Source organism: Hyperolius riggenbachi, chromosome 5 (assembly GCF_040937935.1).
Source record: "Hyperolius riggenbachi isolate aHypRig1 chromosome 5, aHypRig1.pri, whole genome shotgun sequence".
Taxonomy (NCBI): domain Eukaryota; kingdom Metazoa; phylum Chordata; class Amphibia; order Anura; family Hyperoliidae; genus Hyperolius; species Hyperolius riggenbachi.
Window position 1 is genome coordinate 402,849,894 of NC_090650.1, and position 25,315 is coordinate 402,875,208.

Here is a 25,315-nt window from a genome sequence, read left to right on the forward strand (position 1 = left end):
CAAACACTGGTATACATGACAGAAGGGGGCCCCAGGCTCCGCCAACACCTGGGACCACCAAACCCATATGCGACACCAAGACGGGAGCGCAGGGTAGACCTGGTGCCCCCACCAGCAGGTGATTCACCCTCACTGCCTCTAAATACTGAAAGCAAAACACAAGGGAAGCAAATGCTCACTCCTAGCCCGCTCTCTGCCATATATATTGGTCCTCTGCTGGTCACATAGTCTAGGATTATGTGGGACAGAACCCTTTCTCCTGTTTTTTTGCTGGACCTATACAGTTCCTACTCGATTTGGTACTACAGACACGGCTGTATACAATTACACTTGATTGGCTGACGTGCTGTCTATAGACCAATATATATGGCAGAGTGCTGGCTGGGAGTGCTTGCTTCTTTTATGCTTTGTACCAAATATTAACACTGACTTGATCAGGTGTTCAAATACTTATGTGCAGCAGTGCAATACAAATAAATTCTTCTTTCATAGTGGGAATGAACCTACAATGTGAATTTCAGACCCTACCATAATTTCGAAGTGGAAGAACTTGCAAAACTGCAGTGTTCAAATACCTATGTTCCTCACTGTATGTGTAAGTTTATACTGGAATCTGTTGACATGGTCATTGTTATTGGCAAGGGCACATTCAGGTAAGCTAGGTCAGAAGTGGAGGTAAAAATCCAGGGATAGGATAGGGTGCAACCATGTAAACTGACAGAGCTATATGCAGCGAGTGCGTGGAGATAGCTTGTATCCTTTAGCAGGATGTATCCCTACATCCTGCCTTGGACCCCTTCAGGTCCAGTAACTGTAAAGGGAGTGATACTGGCACTCTGATTGGCCCAATAGACTGCCTGTCAAGTGATGTCACATGACAGGCAGTCTGTTGGGCCAATCAGAGTGCCAGGATCACTTCCATTACAGTTACTGGATCCGAAGGGGTCCAAGGCAGGATGTAGGAATACATCCTGCTAAAGGATACAAGCTATATCCACGCATTCATTAGGACCTGAGCCAATTAACGCAGTTGTGCGCAGTTGTGTAAGCTTTTCAGCAACACATCAATGTTACAGATGCTGAAAAGCGGACACATCTGCATACAACTGCACACAACTGTGTTAGTGGGCTCAGGCCCTTAGTGACTGCCAGTTAACTGTCAAAGCTTTCCTAGTAGTAAGACAGGTCTTGTATAGCGTTTGATCATCAGTTTTGAGTGAAGCTAAAAATGAAATACTTGCATTTATGCCATGGCTTTAGAAACATAAAAGAACAAAAATATAAACATTAGCAAACTTGTGTTTTGCAGGTTGTCCATGCAGGTCAGGCTTACCGGCTTAGCCGCCATCCGATCAACTGGCACTTAGTAGGTGATCTCCAGTATACCTCCTATGTACGAGGCTGTGGAATCCATCAGACCTACAACAGAGCTGTGTCCATTCACAATACTCACCAACTTCTAGTTGAAAGCAACGTTATTTATGACATCATGGGAGGAGCTATCTTCATCGAAGATGGCATTGAACATGGGAATATACTTCAATACAACCTGGCTGTGTTTGTTCAGCAAAGTACCAGTCTCCTCAATGATGACATTACACCAGCGGCTTTTTGGGTGACAAATCCAAATAACACTGTTCGGCACAATGCAGCTGCAGGTGGCACACACTTTGGCTTCTGGTACAGGATGCATGACCACCCAGATGGTCTATCCTATGACTCATCCATATGTCCGAAATGGCTGCCACTAGGTGAATTTTACAATAACACTGTCCATTCTCAGGGGTGGTATGGACTTTGGATTTATGAAGAATACTACCCCATGGAATTAGGATATTGCGGTTCTGGAATACCTTCTTCAGCTGTTTTCAAATCATTGACCACTTGGAATTGCCAGAAAGGGGCTGAATGGGTTAACGTTGGTGCTGTTCAATTCCATAACTTCACCTTGGTAAATAATGAAGATTGTGGCATAGAAACTAAGAGGGTTGTACCAAATTATGTTAGTAGATGGGGTGAGAGCAGTGGAGCAGTCCTTAAAAACGTCATTATTGTTGGCCATCTTGATGAACTAGGCAATAGCACCAGTTACTGCACGGCTAGGGGCATATCTCTGCCCTTGGATGATGGACTCACAGTTTCATCTATTAAGTTCATGAATTTTGACCGTCCAAACTGTGTAGCGACCGCTGTTGTTGGGTTGTGCTATGACAGATGTGGTGCTTGGAGTGTAAGATTTGATGGAATACAGTTCTTTAATACGTCAAATAAGGGAAGTTTCCGAAGGGAGAATGAAATCGTTTTCATTGACATGGACGGGACCCTTACAGGTAAAAACAACTTTTTAAAATTGTGTTTTTTTCATGGTATTTCAGAGCCAGAATTGAGGATAAAATATTGTTTAGCATGCTAGACAACACCTTCCAGTACAAATATACGCTATATATATATATATATATATATATATATATATATATATATATATATATATATATATATATATGGGATCGGTTGAAAAGGGCGCCCGAGCTGCTTGTATGAAAAGGGCGCCACCATAGACATCAATGTTATTTCTGGAAATATGGGCTACAAGGTGTAGAAAAGGGCGCCCTAGTTTTGATATAGGCTACAAGTGGGCTCCCCTTTGTAGCCCATATTTTTTCGGCTACAAGGTTTTCGGCTACAAGCGGGCTCCCCTTTGTAGCCCATATTTTTTTCGGCTACAGTAAGGTGCCCCTCTGTAGCCCATATTATTGACTTTTTTTTCTAGCCGAAGTTTGTATATGGGCTACAAGCGCTGGAAGCCGAATTATTTCATTCCCCCACTATCCATGGCGGCCTGGAGGGGGAATAGTAATTAACACATCCCGGAGTTTTTTTCTAGCCGAAGTTTTTATATGGGCTACACCAGGCGCCTTGTTTTTTTTGTAGCCGAAGTTTTTATATGGGCTACACCAAGCGTCTTTTTTGTAGCCGAAGTTTATATGGGCTACACCAGGCGCCTTTTTTGTAGCCGAAGTTGGTATATATATGGGCTCCACCAGGCGCCCTTTTTTACCGGCGCCCTTTTCATGTAGACCCATATATATATATATATATATATATATATATATATATATATATATATGTATATATAATATATATTTATTTATATATATATATATTATATATAAATATATATATATATTATATTATAATAGACTAAGTGCCTCAACCTTCGAGCAAGAAGAAGAAGTAGCGCCCTGCCCCCAGGGCGTGCCTCAACCTTCATGCAAGAATAAGTACTTTGCATGAGAAAATGTATGCTTGCTCGTACACCAAGTTTAAGGCTTCTTTTCCACGGACTGTTGAGCTGTGTGCTCAGCAAGCAGTTACCAGGCAGCAGTAAGCAGTTACCAGGCAGCAATGAGCAGTTGCCAGGCAGCAGCAAGCAGTTACCAGGCAGCAGTGAGCAGTTGTAAGAGTTTGAGAGGCATTTTACTGTCTATCAACTGTCCGTGGAAAAGAGGCCTACCCTAGCAAGTCTGGCTTTGCAAACCTGGCCTAATTGGCTATTCATGAGGCAATGCTCATGCAAATTCATTGTATGCGGATGCTTATGCCCTTATGTGGAAAAATGTCCGCAATAATCCGCATGGAAATTCAGTCTATGCGGACGTTTATACGGAAAAATGTCCGCAATAATGCACAAGAAACTTCTCTGTATGCGGACGCTAATGCCCTTATGCGGAAAATGTCCGCTATAATACGCAAGTAACGCAAAAATGACTGGCATTAGGCAAAAATGAACGCAATTCGATGGAAAATTCGCCTGTCAAAACGAAATTAGGCCAAAATTCGGTAAAAATTCGGCGAAATGAATTTTTGTATTTTCGCTCATCACTGGCATGTAGCAGGGCGACCGCTTTGCAGTATTGGTTTTTTTACCCTGCATAGTTTGGCATGCAAAAGCAAATGCATATTTGCATGAGCATTGCCTCATGAATAGCCAATTAGGCCAGATTTGCAAAGCCAGACTTGCTAAAGTTAAACTTGGTGTTTGAGCACGCATAATTTTTCTCATGGAAAGTATTTTTTGCAGTTGTATCCTTTGGAGGCAGGTTGTGGATGGCTTGCTCTGGTGGTGTGAGCCCTGGAGTGAGTTGTCTGCGCCTGTCCTCCCCCCCCCCCCCCTCTGGAGTGTTGAATGTGAGCCAGCCCTGAGCTTTAAAGCTCGGGGTGACCCATGCTTCACTCCTTTCTCATGTGGTGCGGTGCCCCCCAAGTTAGTGCGCATGAAGCAGAACGCAATGGACGTTAAAGTAAGTGTCTGTTTTTAATATTTGAGGTAGGTGCGAACTGCTCTCCCCGCGCTGGCCATGCTTGGGGGGGGGGGGGGGGGGAGTCGCCTGCGGCACCTAGCCTCCCCCTCCTCTGGGGTGCCGCTGTGGTTCCCAGGCAGTGAGAGAGCCTGGGACCCCGTGGTCCCCCCCGGTTGTATAAAAAGGGGGTATTGGGAATCCTCCCCGTGGTGGTCCTGGATAGTGCTAATTAGTGTTGGGCGAACATCTAGATGTTCGGGTTCGGGCCGAACAGGCCGAACATGGCCGCGATGTTCGGGTGTTCGACCCGAACTCCGAACATAATGGAAGTCAATGGGGACCCGAACTTTTGTGGTTTGTAAAGCCTCCTTACATGCTACATACCCCAAATTTACAGGGTATGTGCACCTTGGGAGTGGGTACAAGAGGAAAAAAAAAATTTAGCAAAAAGAGCTTATAGTTTTTGAGAAAATCGATTTTAAAGTTTCAAAGGGAAAACTGTCTTTTAAATGCGGGAAATGTCTGTTTTCTTTGCACAGGTAACATGCTTTTTGTCGGCATGCAGTCATAAATGTAATACATATAAGAGGTTCCAGGAAAAGGGACCGGTAATGCTAACCCAGCAGCAGCACACGTGATGGAACAGGAGGAGGGTGGCGCAGGAGGAGAAGGCCACGCTTTGAGACACAACAACCCAGGCCTTGCATGAGGACAAGAAGCGTGCGGATAGCATGCTTTGTACCACCATGCAGTCATAAATGTAATAAAGATAAGTGGTTCAATAAACAGGGACCACGCGGCAACGCTAACCCAGCAGCAGCACACGTGATGGAACAGGAGGAGGCGCAGGAGGAGAAGGCCACGCTTTGTGAGACACAACAACCCAGGCCTTGCATGAGGACAAAAAGCGTGCGGATAGCATGCTTTGTACCGCCATGTAGTCATAAATGTAATAAAGATAAGAGGTTCCATAAACAGGGACCGGCAACGGTAACCCAGCAGCAGCAGCAGCAGCAGCAGCAGCACACGTGATGGAACAGGAGGAGGCGCAGGAGGAGAAGGCCACGCTTTGTGAGACACAACAACCCAGGCCTTGCATGAGGACAAAAAGCGTGCGGATAGCATGCTTTGTACCGCCATGTAGTCATAAATGTAATAAAGATAAGAGGTTCCATAAACAGGGACCGGCAACGGTAACCCAGCAGCAGCAGCAGCAGCAGCAGCACACGTGATGGAACAGGAGGAGGCGCAGGAGGAGAAGGCCACGCTTTGTGAGACACAACAACCCAGGCCTTGCATGAGGACAAAAAGCGTGCGGATAGCATGCTTTGTACCGCCATGTAGTCATAAATGTAATAAAGATAAGAGGTTCCATAAACAGGGACCGGCAACGGTAACCCAGCAGCAGCAGCAGCAGCAGCAGCACACGTGATGGAACAGGAGGAGGCGCAGGAGGAGAAGGCCACGCTTTGTGAGACACAACAACCCAGGCCTTGCATGAGGACAAAAAGCGTGCGGATATAGCAGCAATGCTTTTTGCCGCCATGCAGTCATAAATGTAATACAGATGAGAGGTTCAATAAACAGGGACCGGAAACGCTAAACCATCCCAGATGTTCATCGGTCATGTTACTTGGTTGGGGTCCAGGAGTGTTGCGTAGTCGTTTCCAATCCAGGATTGATTCATTTTAATTTGAGTCAGACGGTCTGCATTTTCTGTGGAGAGGCGGATACGCCGATCTGTGATGATGCCTCCGGCAGCACTGAAACAGCGTTCCGACATAACGCTGGCTGCCGGGCAAGCCAGCACCTCTATTGCGTACATTGCCAGTTCGTGCCAGGTGTCTAGCTTCATGCCCGGTTTCAGGTCCAGCGGTGCCAGCCACAAATCCGTCTGTTCCTTTATTCCCCTCCAAATTTCCTCCCCTGTGTGCTGCTTATCCCCAAGGCAGATCAGCTTCAGCAACGCTTGCTGACGCATGCCAACAGCTGTGCTGCACTGCTTCCACGATCCTACTGCTGCTGGTGCTGGGTTAGCATTTCCGGATGAGGTACAGCTTTGAGATGCGTTGGAGGAGAAGGAGTCAGAGAGGTAGGTGCTGCTGTTGTTATCCAGCTGTTTGCGGCGTGGGCAACACCCGCGCCGTAGCAGGTGAGGAATCGCTGCCAGGCTCCACAAGGTTCACCCAGTGCGCGGTAAGGGAGATGTATCGACCCTGGCCGAACGCACTCGTCCAGGTGTCAGTGGTGAGGTGAACCTTGCAGGCAACGGCATTCTTCAAGCTTCGGGTTATTTAGCTGACCACGTGCTCATGCAACTCAGGCACTGCAGAGCGCGCAAAGTGGTAGCGGCTGGGAACCACGTAACGTGGGATGGCCACTGACATCATGCCCTTGAAGCTGTTTGTCTCCACCACTCGATATGGCAGCATTTCGCAGGCCAGAAGCTTGGCTATGCTGGCTGGCTGTTACTGCCACGGCCCGGGGGTCATTTGCTGGCAATTTCCTCTTGTGCTCAAACATCTCAGAGACAGACAACTCAACCGTAGCGCTGCACACCGAAGGGCTGTTGGTTGTTGTGTTTGATGAACACTGGGAGACCTCAAGAGCACTAGTCCGGAAAGTGACAGTGTCAGCATCGTCTGATGTTTGTGAATGTTGTGAACCACGCAATGGCTGGGCTACTGCTGCTGCTGAGGCGGGTCTGGTGGTGAGTCTGGTGAACCCAAGGGAGGCAGTGTTGCTGGTGGTACCCTGTCCTGCCGCGTTTGCCCACAGAGTGGGATGTTTGGATAGAATGTGGCGGCTCATGCTGGTGGTGGAGAGGTTGTTAATACTTTTCCCCCTGCTCAGGCGGGTCTTGCACACCTTGCAAATCGCCATGGTAACATCCTCAGTGCAGTCTTCAAAGAAAGCCCAGACTTTAACTGGCTGAGGACTCGGACCTCGTGCGTGATGTGCTGGTGCTGCTTAACCCACTGCTGGACGCTTGAGAGGTCATCCAAGTAATTATCTGGTCCTGTTCTTTTGGATCTGTGAGGGTTGTTGTCCTGGACAACATGGGCAGTATTGAGTGGGTTTTCTTGGGTGCTCCCCTGTGGCCTGTACGTGAACCGTCAGGGGAAACACCTCTTCCCTTGCCCCTCCCTCTTTCACCGGATTTCTTCCTCATTTCACTTATCCTTAAAGTACACGCTGACTGGCAGCAGTACAGTGGCAGTACAGAAATGCTATACAGTGGTGGGTGAGCGGTGTACCACTATTGTCAGCAGTGACACAGAGCACAATGCTATACAGTGGCGGGTGAGCGGTGTACTACTGTTCCCAGCAGACACAGAGTGGAAGTAAACACAATGCTATATAGTGTGGCTGAGCCGTGTACACAGAGTGGCATTAAACACAATGCTATATAGTCTGCTATATAGTCACCCCGAACAGGGTGATGTTCTGCAGAACCCGAACAGTGGCAAACACTGTTCGCCCAACACTACTGGGAGGGAACGCAGATTTTAGTACCTAAACACACGATACAACATGTTTTCCGGGGTCGGACTCTGAGGCACATATAGATGGTCCCGATCATCATCCTCATCATACAACTCTTCTCCTGAGTCTGACCCACCCACCACCTCTGCCACCCCAACATCCCCAGACACAGACCCCTCATCGTCCTCAACATTAACTTGGGATGCTGGCCTGAGCCAGACCTCCTCCTCCACATCAGGCCCCATCATCTCCTCAATGGCAGCCCTCATTAATCGCTCTGGCGACGGACTGATGGACACAACGTTCTCCTCCGGGGAGGGCTGCTGCTGACCACTGGCTGCTGGGGTGGATGTTATAGCTTGCGTGGGGCGTTGGCTGTTGCTGTTGTTGGGAGTGCTGCTCACAGCGGAGGTCTCTGGGGAACTCATGTTGAGCTCATATAGTGGTTGACGGTGAGTGGAGTATTACTGATCCCAGCAATATACACACTGACTGGCAGAGTACGCAATGCTATATAGTGTGGCTGAGCGGTGTACACAGAGTGGCAGTAAACACAATGCTATATAGTCTGGCTGAGCGAGCGGTGTACTACTGTTCCCAGCAGAATCAGAGTGGCAGTAAACAATGGTATATAGTCTGGCTGAGCGGTGTACACAGAGTGTCAGTAAACAATGGTATATAGTCTGGCTGAGCGAGCGGTGTACTACTGTTCCCAGCAGAATCAGAGTGGCAGTAAACAATGGTATATAGTCTGGCTGAGCGGTGTACACAGAGTGTCAGTAAACAATGGTATATAGTCTGGCTGAGCGGTGTACACACAATGCTATATAGTCTGCTATATAGTGTCAGTAAACAATGGTATATAGTCTGGCTGAGCGAGCGGTGTACTACTGTTCCCAGCAGAATCAGAGTGGCAGTAAACAATGGTATATAGTCTGGCTGAGCGGTGTACACAGAGTGTCAGTAAACAATGGTATATAGTCTGGCTGAGCGAGCGGTGTACTACTGTTCCCAGCAGAATCAGAGTGGCAGTAAACAATGGTATATAGTCTGGCTGAGCGGTGTACACAGAGTGTCAGTAAACAATGGTATATAGTCTGGCTGAGCGGTGTACACACAATGCTATATAGTCTGCTATATAGTGTCAGTAAACAATGGTATATAGTCTGGCTGAGCGAGCGGTGTACTACTGTTCCCAGCAGAATCAGAGTGGCAGTAAACAATGGTATATAGTCTGGCTGAGCGGTGTACACAGAGTGTCAGTAAACAATGGTATATAGTCTGGCTGAGCGAGCGGTGTACTACTGTTCCCAGCAGAATCAGAGTGGCAGTAAACAATGGTATATAGTCTGGCTGAGCGGTGTACACAGAGTGTCAGTAAACAATGGTATATAGTCTGGCTGAGCGGTGTACACAGAGTGTCAGTAAACAATGGTATATAGTCTGGCTGAGCGGTGTACACAGAGTGGCAGTAAACACAATGCTATATACTCTGGCTGAGCGAGCGGTGTACTACTGTTCCCAGCAGACACAGAACAGTAAACAGAATGCTATATAGTGTGGCTGAGCGAGCGGTGTACCACTATTCCCAGCAGACACAGAACAGTAAACAGAATGCTATATAGTGTGGCTGAGCGAGCGGTGTACCACTATTCCCAGCAGACACAGAACAGTAAACAGAATGCTATATAGTGTGGCTGAGCGAGCGGTGTACCACTATTCCCAGCAGACACAGAACAGTGAACAGAATGCTATATAGTGTGGCTGAGCGAGCGGTGTACCACTATTCCCAGCAGACACAGAACAGTGAACAGAATGCTATATAGTGTGGCTGAGCGAGCGGTGTACCACTATTCCCAGCAGACACAGAACAGTGAACAGAATGCTATATAGTGTGGATGAGCGAGCGGTGTACCACTATTCCCAGCAGACACAGAACAGTAAACAGAATGCTATATAGTGTGGCTGAGCGAGCGGTGTACCACTATTCCCAGCAGACACAGAACAGTGAACAGAATGCTATATAGTGTGGCTGAGCGAGCGGTGTACCACTATTCCCAGCAGACACAGAACAGTGAACAGAATGCTATATAGTGTGGCTGAGCGAGCGGTGTACCACTATTCCCAGCAGACACAGAACAGTAAACAGAATGCTATATAGTGTGGCTGAGCGAGCGGTGTACCACTATTCCCAGCAGACACAGAACAGTAAACAGAATGCTATATAGTGTGGCTGAGCGAGCGGTGTACCACTATTCCAAGCAGACACAGAACAGTGAACAGAATGCTATATAGTGTGGCTGAGCGAGCGGTGTACCACTATTCCCAGCAGACACAGAGTGGCAGTAAACAGAATGCTATATAGTGTGGCTGAGCGAGGTACACAGAGTGGCAGTAAACAGAATGCTATATAGTGTGGCTGAGCAAGCGGTGTACTACTATTCCCAGCAGACACAGAGTGGCAGTAAACAGAATGCTATATAGTGTGGCTGAGCGAGGTACACAGAGTGGCAGTAAACAGAATGCTATATAGTGTGGCTGAGCAAGCGGTGTACTACTGTTCCCAGCAGTGACACAATGACAGGGGGGACCCTGGCTAGCGTGGCTGGAGCGCGAACTACCCTGCCTGCCTACCCAAAGCTAAACCCACAGACAAATGGCGGAGATATGACGTGGTTCGGGTATTTATTTACCCGAACCACGTGACAGTTCGGCCAATCAGAGCGCGTTCGGGTCCGAACCACGTGACCCGTTCGGCCAATCACAGCGCTAGCCGAACGTTCGGGGAACGTTCGGCCATGCGCTCTTAGTTCGGCCATATGGCCGAACGGTTTGGCCGAGCACCGTCAGGTGTTCGGCCGAACTCGAACATCACCCGAACAGGGTGATGTTCTGCAGAACCCGAACAGTGGCGAACACTGTTCGCCCAACACTAGTGCTAATGTAGCATGAACTAATTCCCGCAGGGCGACCGCTTTGTGGTATTAGTTTTTTGACCCTGCATAGTTTGGCATGCGAAAGCAAATGCATATTTGCATAAGCATTGCCTCATGAATAGCCAATTAGGCTTAGGGTTAAACTTGGTGTTTGAGCACGCATACATTTTCTCATGGAAAGCCTAAAGGTGGGTACACACATCAGATAAAAGTCTTTGGAAAATGAAAGATCACAGACCAATTTTACCCCCTTCCATGTAGTATGAGAGCCATACTCTACACAGTCTATTCTATTGAGCTGAACTCCCCATCAGATAAAAATCTTTGCAAAATGCTGCACACATTCAACAGATCAGTATCTGCAAAAGATCAGTTCCTGCAAAAATTCAGTTTCTGCAAAATGCATTCATAGTCTATGATATCTGCAGATCTCATGCTGGGCATACACGGTACGTTTTCTACCATGTAATCGAGACGCTGATGGCTCGATTGATAATTTCCGATGTGCTTGATACCGGCAGGCAGTACAAAAGAAGAAACGAGTAAGAAAGCGCCCGCGGGGACGAGCGGGAATCCACCCGGGCGCCCGCGAGGACGAGCGGGAATAGAGCCAGCAGCTCGATTACATGGTAGAAAATGTACCATGTATGCCCAGCATAATACACACCTTGTTTGACAGAGATTCATCTGCAGATCCAAAGATCCATCCTGGTTAATCTGATCTGCAGATGATTGTCCGTTAAAGGGAACCAGAGACGCCGGCCACAGAAAAAGAAAAAAGATGTCATACATACCTGGGGCTTCTTCCAGCCCCATAAGCCTGGATCGCTCCCACGCCGCCATGCTCCGCTTCCTGGATCGGCGGTGGCGGGTCCCGTCACTTCCGGCGGACGCGGCCAATTATCTGCATGATCAGCGGCTCCCTCCATATCCTTACGCGTGCGGCTGCGCAGTATGCAGCCGCACGCATAAGGGTATGCCGGGAGCCCCTGTGATGCGGACAATTGCCCGCGTGCTGCCGCCGACTGGCCGAAACTACGGGACCCGGAACTGGCTGAAACAGGAAGCGGGGGATGGTGGCGTGGGAGCGATCCGTGCGTATGGGGCTGGAGGAAGCCCCAGGTATGTATAACTTCTTTTGTGCTGGCGTCTCTGGTTCCCTTTAAACAAGGTGTGTATGAGATCTGCAGATATTGACTATGAATGTATTTTGTAGGTACTGATCTTTTGCAGGAACGGATCTTATCAGGAACTGATCTTTTGCAGATACTGATCTGTTGCATGTGTACAGCATCTTTGTGTGCAGCATCTTGCAAAGATTTCAATCTGATGGGGAGTTCAGCTCAATAGAATAGACTCTGTAGAGTGTGGCTCTCATACTACATGGAAGGGGGTAAAATTGGTCTGTGACCTTTGATTTTCCAAAGACTTTTATCTGATGTGTGTACCTAGCTTTATTCTTCTTGCTTCAAGGTTGAGGCACATACTCTATTAGATAGATAGAAGATGCGGCGTATGCTACGACGCCGGTCGGCTAGTATATATATATATATATAATACAGTATGCTAATATAACACTTAACAGTCCAGAATGGTTTATACTAGCCCACTACGAGGCTTGTTCCTGATGAAGAGCCTGCCCTCTAAGACTTTCTGCTTGATTTGGCTTCAATTCATAAAGCATTACCACATGCGGTAATGTAGAAAACAGCTGATTTTACAAAGCATTTAGGAAAATGTCAATTCATAAAGGCTGTTATTGCATGGCAAGCTGAAATTACCGACTTGTGCGGTAAATATCTCAACAAATGTCAGTAAATGTCAATTCATACAGATTAGAACATGCGGTAGGGCCTGGTAACACGTTTGGTATTTACCTCCAGCTTTGATATGTCGGAAGCTAGCTTCAGCACGCGATAGCACATGACCGACTGAAGCAAAGAGCCAGTAGGATGTTTCACCTATGACTGTATATCCACTGTGCTCAAGTGTTCCCACACGTTGTTGACTGTAAGCCTGATGGAAAGGGAGGATTGGCAGTTTTCTACATTCTACCTTGGATTTTGCAGGCTCCACCCAGAATCAAGAAAGCCAAAAAAAATGCAGTAAAATGTTGTTTCCAGCTTTGAGTTAATTACATCCTACCATCACTAAATTTTCCATCTACAGTATGTCAGGGTCACTTGTGACAACTGATTGGTCTGAGCACACTTCAGTGTGACAGGCTGAGGCTGCAACATGATCCTATGCTCACACTGTTTACAAGCAAGCCAACATGACAGAGCTGATTGGAGGAGAAAAGGAAAAAGAAACTTAAGGGAGGAAATGACATCAGGATTTACCTTCACACTATGGGAAAAAGAAATGGCCCCTGCCAAGAACAGAATTCTCTTTATTTACTTTATACAATTCACTGAGATCAAAACGTGGACAGTACAATACATGTGTTTTGTAAGTAGATCAAGTATTCATCTACTTATATATGTGTTTGTTTTTTTACTGGCATATTATGGCTGATCCTCCTGTTCTAATAGCATTGCATCATACAGTCATATTTGCAGTTTAGAAACCACACTCTGTCTTTTAAGCTATAAAACAAAGCAGAATTAATGACCCTTTGAACTTCCATGAAGTAAGGCCTTATCTCAAGCTGTATCTCACTGTTTCATGGCTGTTTAAAGGGAACCTGAAGCAAGAGGTATATGGAGCCTGCCATATTTATTTCATTTTAAACAATAGCAGTTGCATGGCAGCCCTACTGGTCTATATGGCTGCAGTAATGTAGTCTGAATCACACACCTGAAACAAGCATGCAGCTAATCTTGTCAGATCTGACAATAATGTCAGAAAGACCTGATCTGCTGCATGCTTGTTCAGGGTCTATGGCATAACGTATTAGAAGCAGAGGATCAGCAGGACAACCAGGCAACTAGTATTGCTTAAAAGAAAATAAATATGGCAGCCTCCATATGCCTGTCCCTTCAGGTGTCCTTTAAGCGCTTCAGAAAACAGGACTGTCTTCCACCCAATTTGGGGGTCGGAGAGCTCAGAGAAGCTCTTTTGCATAGATAACTGAAGTTTTTTTTAACTCTTCCTGTACTGGAAAACATCATGAAACATTTTTCTATGCTACTAATGTTCTATTTCTTAGCTGTACTACACATACAATTCATTAGCTCATAAGTTTATTTTTGCTTCAATTTTGCTTTAATGACTGTACACAGATGATTAAAGTGGATCCGAGATGAATTGGTATTCATTGCATAATTGTGTTTCTTACATGTAGTTTATACAGTAGGGCATGCCTCAAGCCAAATACTTTTTTTTTTAATACTCTATTTCCCTATAAACTAAACAAGCCTCGCCCACAGCTTCTCCGAAACGCCAAGGCACACAGACCTATGTAGCAAGGGCTTATGGGAGCTCAGTCTGGGCAGGAGGAGGAGGAGGTTACTAGCCAGAGATTTCAGAGCCAGAGGGGGGGGGGGGGGGGGCTGGGGAGTGAATTTTTACACAGGCTGAGGGGTGGAGATGCAGAGCAGCTTTCCTGTGTGTAATGTGACAAGCAGAAAATGGCTGCTCTCATTGTATCACAGGAATAAATCATCATAAACTGTTGAAGCTGTATGCATCTAGATTTGCTGTGTAAACGATCTAAACTTTAGATAAGATATATAGACAAGTTACTTGTTATAGTTAGTTTTTCATCTCGGATCCGCTTTAAAAGTAACTATTTAGGAGATTTATAAGTCTCATCTATTTCTACACTTACCACTTTAGGTTTTTGGACGCAAGTCTCACGTCCAAACTACAAAAATCTATTAACTCTTTGCACTCTCGCATGCAAATGTTCAAACAAATGCATTCACAGATTCACTCATACAGGCACAACTGTTATCCCTACAGCTAAGTTAAAAGCCGGGGTTTTAGTTCACAGAAGAATGCATTCTTATGCTTAGTCACCTATACTGCGCAGAAGTACCCAGGTAAACATAGGTGTCCTAACTCTGGCCCTGTAACATGCATAGCGCAGACATGCAAACACATTCATTGCATCAAACCTATCAATGGCTTAGGAGCACACATCCTGACGTCCTCTCCTGGGACAGATAGTGCATCTTACCAATCGCACACGGGAGCTAACGTTATGTATCCATGTATTTTTTTCACGTCCAAACAAGTTACACTGTAGGTTCCTGGACATGAGATCTAGCACTAAAATACACCGTTGCGATTGTGCACGTGCGCCTGTCGCACATGCACACTTGTACACTAACCCCATCTATATACAGGATCTTCTCAAAAAATTAGCATATTGTGATAAAGTTCATTATTTTCTGTAATGTACTGATAAACATTAGACTTTCATATATTTTAGATTCAAATACACACAACTGAAGTAGTTCAAGCCTTTTATTGTTTTAATATTGATGATTTTGGCATACAGCTCATGAAAACCCAAATTTCCTATCTCAAAAAATTAGCATATTTCATCCGACCAATAAAAGAAAAGTGTTTTTAAAACAAAAAAAGTCAACCTTCAAATAATTATGTTCAGTTATGCACTCAATACTTGGTCGGGAATCCTTCTGCAGAAATGACTGCTTCAATGCGGCGTGGCATGGAGGCAATCAGCCTGCGGCACTACTCAGGTGTTATGGAGGCCCAGGATGCTTCGATAGCGGCCTTAAGCTCATCCAGAGTGTTGGGTCTTGTGTCTCTCAACTTTCTCTTCACAATATCCCACAGATTCTCTATGGGGTTCAGGTCAGGAGAGTTGGCAGGCCAATTGAGCACAGTAATACCATGGTCAGTAAACCATTTATCAGTGGTTTTGGCACTGTGAGCAGGTGCCAGGTCGTGCTGAAAAAATGAAATCTTCATCTCCATAAAGCTTTTCAGCAGATGGAAGCATGAACCCACTTTTGAACCAGAAACAGTGGCAGAAGCGCCTGACCTGGGCTACAGAGAAGCAGCACTGGACTGTTGCTCAGTGGTCCAAAGTACTTTTTTCGGATGAAAGCAACTTTTACATGTCATTCAGAAATCAAGGTGCCAGAGTCTGGAGGAAGACTGGGGAGAGGGAAATGCCAAAATGCCTGAAGTCCAGTGTCAAGTATCCACAGTCAGTGATGGTCTGGGGTGCCATGTCAGCTGTTGGTGTTGGTCCACTGTGTTTTATCAAAGGCAGGGTCAATGCAGCTAGCTATCAGGAGATTTTGGAGCACTTCATGCTTCCATCTGCTGAAAAGCTTTATGGAGATGAAGATTTCATTTTTCAGCACGACCTGGCACCTGCTCACAGTGCCAAAACCACTGGTAAATGGTTTACTGACCATGGTATTACTGTGCTCAATTGGCCTGCCAACTCTCCTGACCTGAACCCCATAGAGAATCTGTGGGATATTGTGAAGAGAAGGTTGAGAGACGCAAGACCCAACACTCTGGATGAACTTAAGGCCGCTATTGAAGCATCCTGGGCCTCCATAACCCCTGAGCAGTGCCACAGGCTGATTGCCTCCATGCCACGCCGCATGAAGCAGTCATTTCTGCAAAAGGATTCCCGACCAAGTATTGAGTGCATAACTGAACATAATTCTTTAAAGGTTGACTTTTTTTGTTTTAAAAACACTTTTCTTTTATTGGTCGGATGAAATATGCTAATTTTTTGAGATAGGAAATTTGGGTTTTCATGAGCTGTATGCCAAAATCATCAATATTAAAACAATAAAAGGCTTGAACTAGTGGTGCTCAGCAGAGCTCGAATATTCGAGTAGCTCGAATATTCGAGCTCTTTTTCAGCTATCCGAGCTCGGTATTCGAGCTCCGAATAGCTGTAGCTATTCGAATGGGCTATCCGAGTACACTCGAATAGCCCATTCACTATTCGAGCTATTCGAGCAAACGGCGCTATTCGAGCTCGGTACCGAGCTCGAATAGCGTCATAGCCCAGATTGATGTCCTTAGAGCCAATCAGAGGGCTCCCAGGCCCTCTGACGGCAGCCAATCACAGAGGGGGACCCTGGCCAGCCCCTACCCTATAAATAGCGGCCGCCATGTTCCGTTTCTCCATGCTTGCCTGAGACTTGTACAGAGAGAGAGTTGCTCCTTTGTGCTTTGGCTTAGCAAGTGCTCTATTGTGATCATTTACCTAGCGTTTTTGCTCACCTACACCTGCCATATACACCTATATTGTTGTTAGTTAGATAGACATTGTATTTTAGTTAGTAGCTTGTGTGTTACATTAGAGACAGGCAGCTGCTGCAAGCTTACAGGTTTAGGCCTCAGGGGGGCCTTGCCTCTGTGGGCAGCTGTCCTCTGTTTATTTCTCTCATCTATACCAGTATTTCTGCTGTCCTTTACTAATAGTATTGTAGTTATACTGTACTAGGAGTAGGACACTCACTGACTGTCACTGTTTATAGGCTACTAGCTAGCTCCTGCGTGTGTGCACTCACTCACTGTCTGTGTGTACACACACTCTATTTCCTTCTGATTACTGATAGATTATTGTTAGTTAGTTGTACTTACTGTTACTACTTACTCTTACTGTACTAGGAGTCTAGGACACTCAGTCAGACAGTCACTGTGTTCATAGGCTACTAGCTCCTGCGTGCGGTCACTCACTGTCTGAGTGTACACACACCACCCACACTCCATTTCCTTCTGATCGCTGATTGATTATTGTAATTAGTTAGTTCTACTTACTGTTACTACTTACTCTTACTGTACTAGGAGTCTAGGACACTCAGTCACTGTGTGTTCATAGGCTACTAGCTCCTGCGTGCGGTCACTCACTGTCTGAGTGTACACACACCACCCACACTCCATTTCCTTCTGATCGCTGATTGATTATTGTAATTAGTTAGTTCTACTTACTGTTACTACTTACTCTTACTGTACTAGGAGTCTAGGACACTCAGTCACTGTGTGTTCATAGGCTACTAGCTCCTGCGTGCGGTCACTCACTGTCTGAGTGTACACACACCACCCACACTCCATTTCCTTCTGATCGCTGATTGATTATTGTAATTAGTTAGTTCTACTTACTGTTACTACTTACTCTTACTGTACTAGGAGTCTAGGACACTCAGTCACTGTGTTCATAGGCTACTAGCTCCTGCGTGCGGGCACTCACTGTCTGAGTGTACACACACCACCCACACTCCATTTCCTTCTGATCGCTGATTGATTATTGTAATTAGTTAGTTCTACTTACTGTTACTACTTACTCTTACTGTACTAGGAGTCTAGGACACTCAGTCACTGTGTGTTCATAGGCTACTAGCTCCTGCGTGCGGTCACTCACTGTCTGAGTGTACACACACCACCCACACTCCATTTCCTTCTGATCGCTGATTGATTATTGTAATTAGTTAGTTCTACTTACTGTTACTACTTACTCTTACTGTACTAGGAGTCTAGGACACTCAGTCACTGTGTGTTCATAGGCTACTAGCTCCTGCGTGCGGTCACTCACTGTCTGAGTGTACACACACCACCCACACTCCATTTCCTTCTGATCGCTGATTGATTATTGTAATTAGTTAGTTCTACTTACTGTTACTACTTACTCTTACTGTACTAGGAGTCTAGGACACTCAGTCACTGTGTGTTCATAGGCTACTAGCTCCTGCGTGCGGGCACTCACTGTCTGAGTGTACACACACCACCCACACTCCATTTCCTTCTGATCGCTGATTGATTATTGTAATTAGTTAGTTCTACTTACTGTTACTACTTACTCTTACTGTACTAGGAGTCTAGGACACTCAGTCACTGTGTGTTCATAGGCTACTAGCTCCTGCGTGCGGTCACTCACTGTCTGAGTGTACACACACCACCCACACTCCATTTCCTTCTGATCGCTGATTGATTATTGTAATTAGTTAGTTCTACTTACTGTTACTACTTACTCTTACTGTACTAGGAGTCTAGGACACTCAGTCACTGTGTGTTCATAGGCTACTAGCTCCTGCGTGCGGTCACTCACTGTCTGAGTGTACACACACCACCCACACTCCATTTCCTTCTGATCGCTGATTGATTATTGTAATTAGTTAGTTCTACTTACTGTTACTACTTACTCTTACTGTACTAGGAGTCTAGGACACTCAGTCACTGTGTTCATAGGCTACTAGCTCCTGCGTGCGGGCACTCACTGTCTGAGTGTACACACACCACCCACACTCCATTTCCTTCTGATCGCTGATTGATTATTGTAATTAGTTAGTTCTACTTACTGTTACTACTTACTCTTACTGTACTAGGAGTCTAGGACACTCAGTCACTGTGTTCATAGGCTACTAGCTCCTGCGTGCGGGCACTCACTGTCTGAGTGTACACACACCACCCACACTCCATTTCCTTCTGATCGCTGATTGATTATTGTAATTAGTTAGTTCTACTTACTGTTACTACTTACTCTTACTGTACTAGGAGTCTAGGACACTCAGTCACTGTGTGTTCATAGGCTACTAGCTCCTGCGTGCGGTCACTCACTGTCTGAGTGTACACACACCACCCACACTCCATTTCCTTCTGATCGCTGATTGATTATTGTAATTAGTTAGTTCTACTTACTGTTACTACTTACTCTTACTGTACTAGGAGTCTAGGACACTCAGTCACTGTGTTCATAGGCTACTAGCTCCTGCGTGCGGGCACTCACTGTCTGAGTGTACACACACCACCCACACTCCATTTCCTTCTGATCGCTGATTGATTATTGTAATTAGTTAGTTCTACTTACTGTTACTACTTACTCTTACTGTACTAGGAGTCTAGGACACTCAGTCACTGTGTTCATAGGCTACTAGCTCCTGCGTGCGGGCACTCACTGTCTGAGTGTACACACACCACCCACACTCCATTTCCTTCTGATCGCTGATTGATTATTGTAATTAGTTAGTTCTACTTACTGTTACTACTTACTCTTACTGTACTAGGAGTCTAGGACACTCAGTCACTGTGTGTTCATAGGCTACTAGCTCCTGCGTGCGGTCACTCACTGTCTGAGTGTACACACACCACCCACACTCCATTTCCTTCTGATCGCTGATTGATTATTGTAATTAGTTAGTTCTACTTACTGTTACTACTTACTCTTACTGTACTAGGAGTCTAGGACACTCAGTCACTGTGTGTTCATAGGCTACTAGCTCCTGCGTGCGGGCACTCACTGTCTGAGTGTACACACACCACCCACACTCCATTTCCTTCTGATCGCTGATTGATTATTGTAATTAGTTAGTTCTACTTACTGTTACTACTTACTCTTACTGTACTAGGAGTCTAGGACACTCAGTCACTGTGTGTTCATAGGCTACTAGCTCCTGCGTGCGGTCACTCACTGTCTGAGTGTACACACACCACCCACACTCCATTTCCTTCTGATCGCTGATTGATTATTGTAATTAGTTAGTTCTACTTACTGTTACTACTTACTCTTACTGTACTAGGAGTCTAGGACACTCAGTCACTGTGTGTTCATAGGCTACTAGCTCCTGCGTGCGGTCACTCACTGTCTGAGTGTACACACACCACCCACACTCCATTTCCTTCTGATCGCTGATTGATTATTGTAATTAGTTAGTTCTACTTACTGTTACTACTTACTCTTACTGTACTAGGAGTCTAGGACACTCAGTCACTGTGTTCATAGGCTACTAGCTCCTGCGTGCGGGCACTCACTGTCTGAGTGTACACACACCACCCACACTCCATTTCCTTCTGATCGCTGATTGATTATTGTAATTAGTTAGTTCTACTTACTGTTACTACTTACTCTTACTGTACTAGGAGTCTAGGACACTCAGTCACTGTGTGTTCATAGGCTACTAGCTCCTGCGTGCGGTCACTCACTGTCTGAGTGTACACACACCACCCACACTCCATTTCCTTCTGATCGCTGATTGATTATTGTAATTAGTTAGTTCTACTTACTGTTACTACTTACTCTTACTGTACTAGGAGTCTAGGACACTCAGTCACTGTGTTCATAGGCTACTAGCTCCTGCGTGCGGGCACTCACTGTCTGAGTGTACACACACCACCCACACTCCATTTCCTTCTGATCGCTGATTGATTATTGTAATTAGTTAGTTCTACTTACTGTTACTACTTACTCTTACTGTACTAGGAGTCTAGGACACTCAGTCACTGTGTTCATAGGCTACTAGCTCCTGCGTGCGGGCACTCACTGTCTGAGTGTACACACACTAAATTTACTTGTGATTACTACTGATTATTGTAACTGCTAGTTGTACTTCCTGACTGTTACTACTTACTTACTGTACTAGGGGACACTCACTCAGTCACCTCACCAACCAACCCACTCCATTAAAGTACCCCACTTTTCACCCGCCCTTTTAAAAAACTTTTGTCTATACGCCCAAAACATTGAAGATGTCTGGAAGTGGCAGCCAGCGCGGTTTGGGCAAGGGGAAGGGCAGCAAGGGAATCAGGAGGAGAGGGAGCAGCATTGTGGCAAGCCGCGGCCGCGGGCGCGCCACCATGCACAGTTCCGCAGCAGCAGCAGCAGCGTCAGTGGCTAACATTCCTCCCATAGCCACTGGCCGTGGACGCCTTGGGCGCCGCCCAGCAGGAGCATCTGCAACTCACGCTGCAGAGACACAGCAGCAGCAGCGTGTAGCACCTGCTCCCATTTTCCTCCAGCCGGGTCGGAAACGTCCCATTGAGGAAAAGGATGCAGACACTGTGGTGCAACTCATGACGGAGGATGAGCAGCCCGCCATCAGCTCTGCATCCGAGGCCTCCACCCTCACCACCACCACCACCCCTGTTCGCAGCAGCCGCCCAGCAGGGTCTGGGGAGGAGGCCAGTTCACCGTCACTCGCCGACCTGTCATTCAGCAGTCTTTTGACCCCAGGCATCATGAGTAAATTGTCTGCTGTTGTTGGCGATCTTGAGGAGGAGATGCTGATGGGCACTTTGGGGGATGAGGGATTGGACAGCAAGACTGTGGCGACAGTCAAGCAGCCCATCCATGCATCAGGAGAGGAGTTTGGGGGGTCCTCATCCCAGCAGGACATGTTTCAGGAGGGGGAGGATGATGATGACCCGGTGACAGACAGAGACTGGGTGCCACCACCTCCAGGGGATGTCGTCCTCAGCAGCTCTGAGGAGGAGGAGGAGGATGCGCTTGTGGGCCTTGCAAGGAGGCGCATCATTGCAAGCATTGGCAGCGTCCCACACCCTGCTGGTGTCTCAGGCTCAGCAGCAGCAGCATCAGCCAGTACCACCACCAGCCGCACCCAAGCCCCCCCCCCAACCACCACAGGGAGACAGGCAGCAGCGCTTCCATGCCGTAGGGGGATGTTTAAGTCACCAATCTGGCGATATTTCACCATGCCCACTGTGTACAGCAAGTACGCCACTTGCAACCACTGTCAGCGGAAGTTGAGCAGAGGTGCAGACCCCTTAAAGTTCTGCACCAGCTCGCTCATCAACCACCTTGCGGCTAAACATTTCCACCAGCATGAGGAGTTCCAGAGGCTGAAGGCATCTGGTGCTGGCAGTGGCACCACACCCATCACTGCACAGCCTTCAGCAGCAGCAACAGCAGCCACCCGCCCTCCTGCTCCTCCAGCAGCACCAGCAGGAGTGCGGAAACGCACTGCTCCTCCCCCCTCTGCAACTCCTGCCGCCGACACTGAGGCCTGTTCTGGCAGCCAGTCCTCAGTGGCCTCCTCCGCTGTGTCTGCTGATTCCCGTGTCAGCAAAAGGCCACGCCAGAGCCTTTTGAGCGAGTCCTTCCAGGGGGTGGTTAGGGCTCTGCCTCCCAGCAGCCGTCGCGTGCGGCAGCTGAACGGCTTGCTGGCACGGGCCATGTGCTCCCAACTCCTGCCGTACACGCTCGTGCAGGAGGGGAGCGACATTCGTGCGCTGCTTGCTTGCGCAGCCCCAGACTGGCAGCTCCCCAGCAGACACTTTTTCTCCCGCAAGGCCATTCCTGCACTGCACCGCTTTGTGATGGCCAATGTGGAGCGAGGGCTGGAGCACGCGGTTGGTGAAAGGGTCCACGTCACCATGGACTCCTGGAGCAGCCGCTTCGGGACAGGCCGCTACCTGTCCTTCACTGTCCACTGGGTCAGCTTGGTGGAAGGGGGTGAGGATGGGAGAGCAGCAGCGGGCACAGCAGCAGCAGCAACACAGTGGGTGGTGCCACCCCGCAGGCTCAGGGGAACTGCAGCAGGTTCCTCCGATCCTCTGCCATCCTCCGGCACACCTGGCCAAACCCCCCGCCTCAGCAGCAGCGTGAAGGCCCGCCACTGCCAAGCGCTGCTGCACTTGGTCAGCCTTGGGAAGACCAAGCTGACGGCAACCCATGTGTTGGCCAAACTCCAGGAGCAGGAGAGGATTTGGCTGACCCCCAGAGGCCTCAGAGTCGGAGAGGTGGTGGCCGACAATGGGGCCAATCTGGTTGCCGCAATACACAGGGGAAACCTGACCCACATCCCCTGTCTTGCCCACGTGCTGAACCTGGTGGTGCAGAAGTTCCTGCGCACCTACCAGGGGATGGGCGAACTGCTGGAAACGGCAAGGAATGTTGTGCGTCACTTCCGGCGCTCGGCTGCAGCCTGTGCGAGCCTGGAAGACGTGCAAAAGGAGCTGGATCTGCCACGCCATCGGCTGATCCTTGACGTTCCGACTCGCTGGAACTCCACCCTGGCGATGTTGGAGCGTCTGGTTGAACAGAGGCACGCTGTCAAACAGTACCTTGCCCTGGCCACTGTTTCCGCAGCTCTGAGAAGGGACAAGACCAGCAACTTCCCGTCCATCGTCCCCGATGATGACTGGAGGCACATGCAGCAGGTGTGCTTAGTGCTGGCTCCCTTCCTGCAGGCCACAAACATGGTGAGCAGGGACCATGCTATGGTCTGCGAGTGGGTGCCCCTGGTTTCTCTGCTGAACAGGGCCCTCGATGCTTTGCTGGAACAGGGAGCGGCAGCCTTGGACCAGCAGGAGCGGCAACCAGCTGCGCAGTCCACCTCTGAGGGGGAGGAGGAGGAGGACTTGGTGGAGGTCCCTGACCTGGCTGCTGATGAGGGGGATCAGCACAGCGCAGCTGAGTTGGTGCGGGGGTGGAGAGAGGATGAGGCAGCAGAGGAGGAGGATGAGGACAGCACTGACGTCGATGTGCCAGCAGACGTGGCCCGCCTCTTCCCAATGGCAGCGCACATGCTGACGTGCCTGCGCAGGGACCCCAGGGTGATCCAGATGAAGCAGAGGGAGGACATCTGGATCAGCATGATGTTGGACCCACGCCTCAAGGGGAAGTTGAGCCAGTTCCTGCCGCCTGCAGGAGGAGACCCAGCGCAACAAATAAGGAGCTTGCAGCAGGCCCTTGTTGAGCGCTTGGAGGAAGCCTTCCCCCAGCCTTCCACCCCCACTGTCCAGCAGCCAGCACAGAGGCAGCAGCAGGTGCCTGCATCCAGCAGCAGCAAGCGCCCCACAGACCTGCTGTCTCTCAGCCACGAGCTCTACAGGACTGTAGAGGCTCCGGCAGCAGTGACTAGAGAGGAGATGCATGCAGCAGCATCCTCCTCCGGTCACAGCCAGCGCCTGACCCGCATGGTGGCTGACTACATGGGGTCGTACAGCGGGCTTGACAGCGATGCCCCTGTTGATCCCATGGAGTATTGGGTCAAGCGCATGGAGATCTGGAGCGAGCTGGCGCAGTACGCCCTGGAAGTGCTGTCCTGCCCCCCTTCCAGCGTGCTGTCCGAGCGCTGCTTCAGTGCAGCTGGTGGCGTGGTCACCGAGAAACGCTCACGTCTGTCTCACAAGTCTGTGGACAGACTGACGTTTCTCAAGATGAACCAGGCGTGGGTGGAAGGCGAGTTCCTGGCCCCTGTTGTCGGCGAGAGGGGGACATGAACTGGCTGCCGGAACCATCGTTAATGTGCCTTACCACCCTTTACCACCTCCTGGCTCCTGCTCACTAAGCCAGCCTGGTTCACTTTGACTATTACGTCGCCTGCAGCCACACATTTTACACCTACAGTGGGCTGCTGTGTACTGCCCTTCTGCTGTCTGTCTGTGTTTCCCACTGCCAGGGTACACAGATGATTTACCTTCTGCTGCCACTCTGCCACCAGCTATTACGTCAAACAATAGCTGCTCGCCTACTCCTCCATTCCTCCTCCTGCTGCTGCTGTCTGTCTGTCTGTGTTTCCCACTGCCAGGGTACACAGATGATTTACCTTCTGCTGCCACTCTGCCACCAGCTATTACGTCAAACAATAGCTATATTGGTTGCAAAACCAAAAACCAAAAAACCATAAAAAAAAAAAAAAGGTTTAATTTTTCTGAGGTGCCCGGGTTGAAAACTGTGTTGTCCCAGTTGTGTATTGGACACAATGTGGGCTGCACGACCGCTGTCTGGGACCTCCTGTTGTGTTTATTTACAGCCCTGGTATCACCGCTAGGTACCAGGGCTATTATGTCACGCTGCCTACCTGCTGCCACACTCACACTGCTCCTCCATACCTCCTCCTCCTGCTGCTGCTGCTGTCTGTCTGTGTTTCCCACTGCCAGGGTACACAGATGATTTACCTTCTGCTGCCA

General features: G+C 48.1%; 1 protein-coding gene across 1 annotated transcript in view; it reads left to right on the top strand.

Annotated features, from left to right (window-relative positions):
- LOC137519451 (fibrocystin-L-like) overlaps positions 1-25,315 on the top strand; it is a 388,270-nt gene that overhangs the window by 249,051 nt on the left and 113,904 nt on the right. Inside the window, exon 47 of the mRNA XM_068238405.1 lies at positions 1,310-2,330. Within this exon, the coding sequence (XP_068094506.1) occupies positions 1,310-2,330 (1,021 nt within the window). The remainder of the gene's footprint in view (positions 1-1,309; positions 2,331-25,315) is intronic.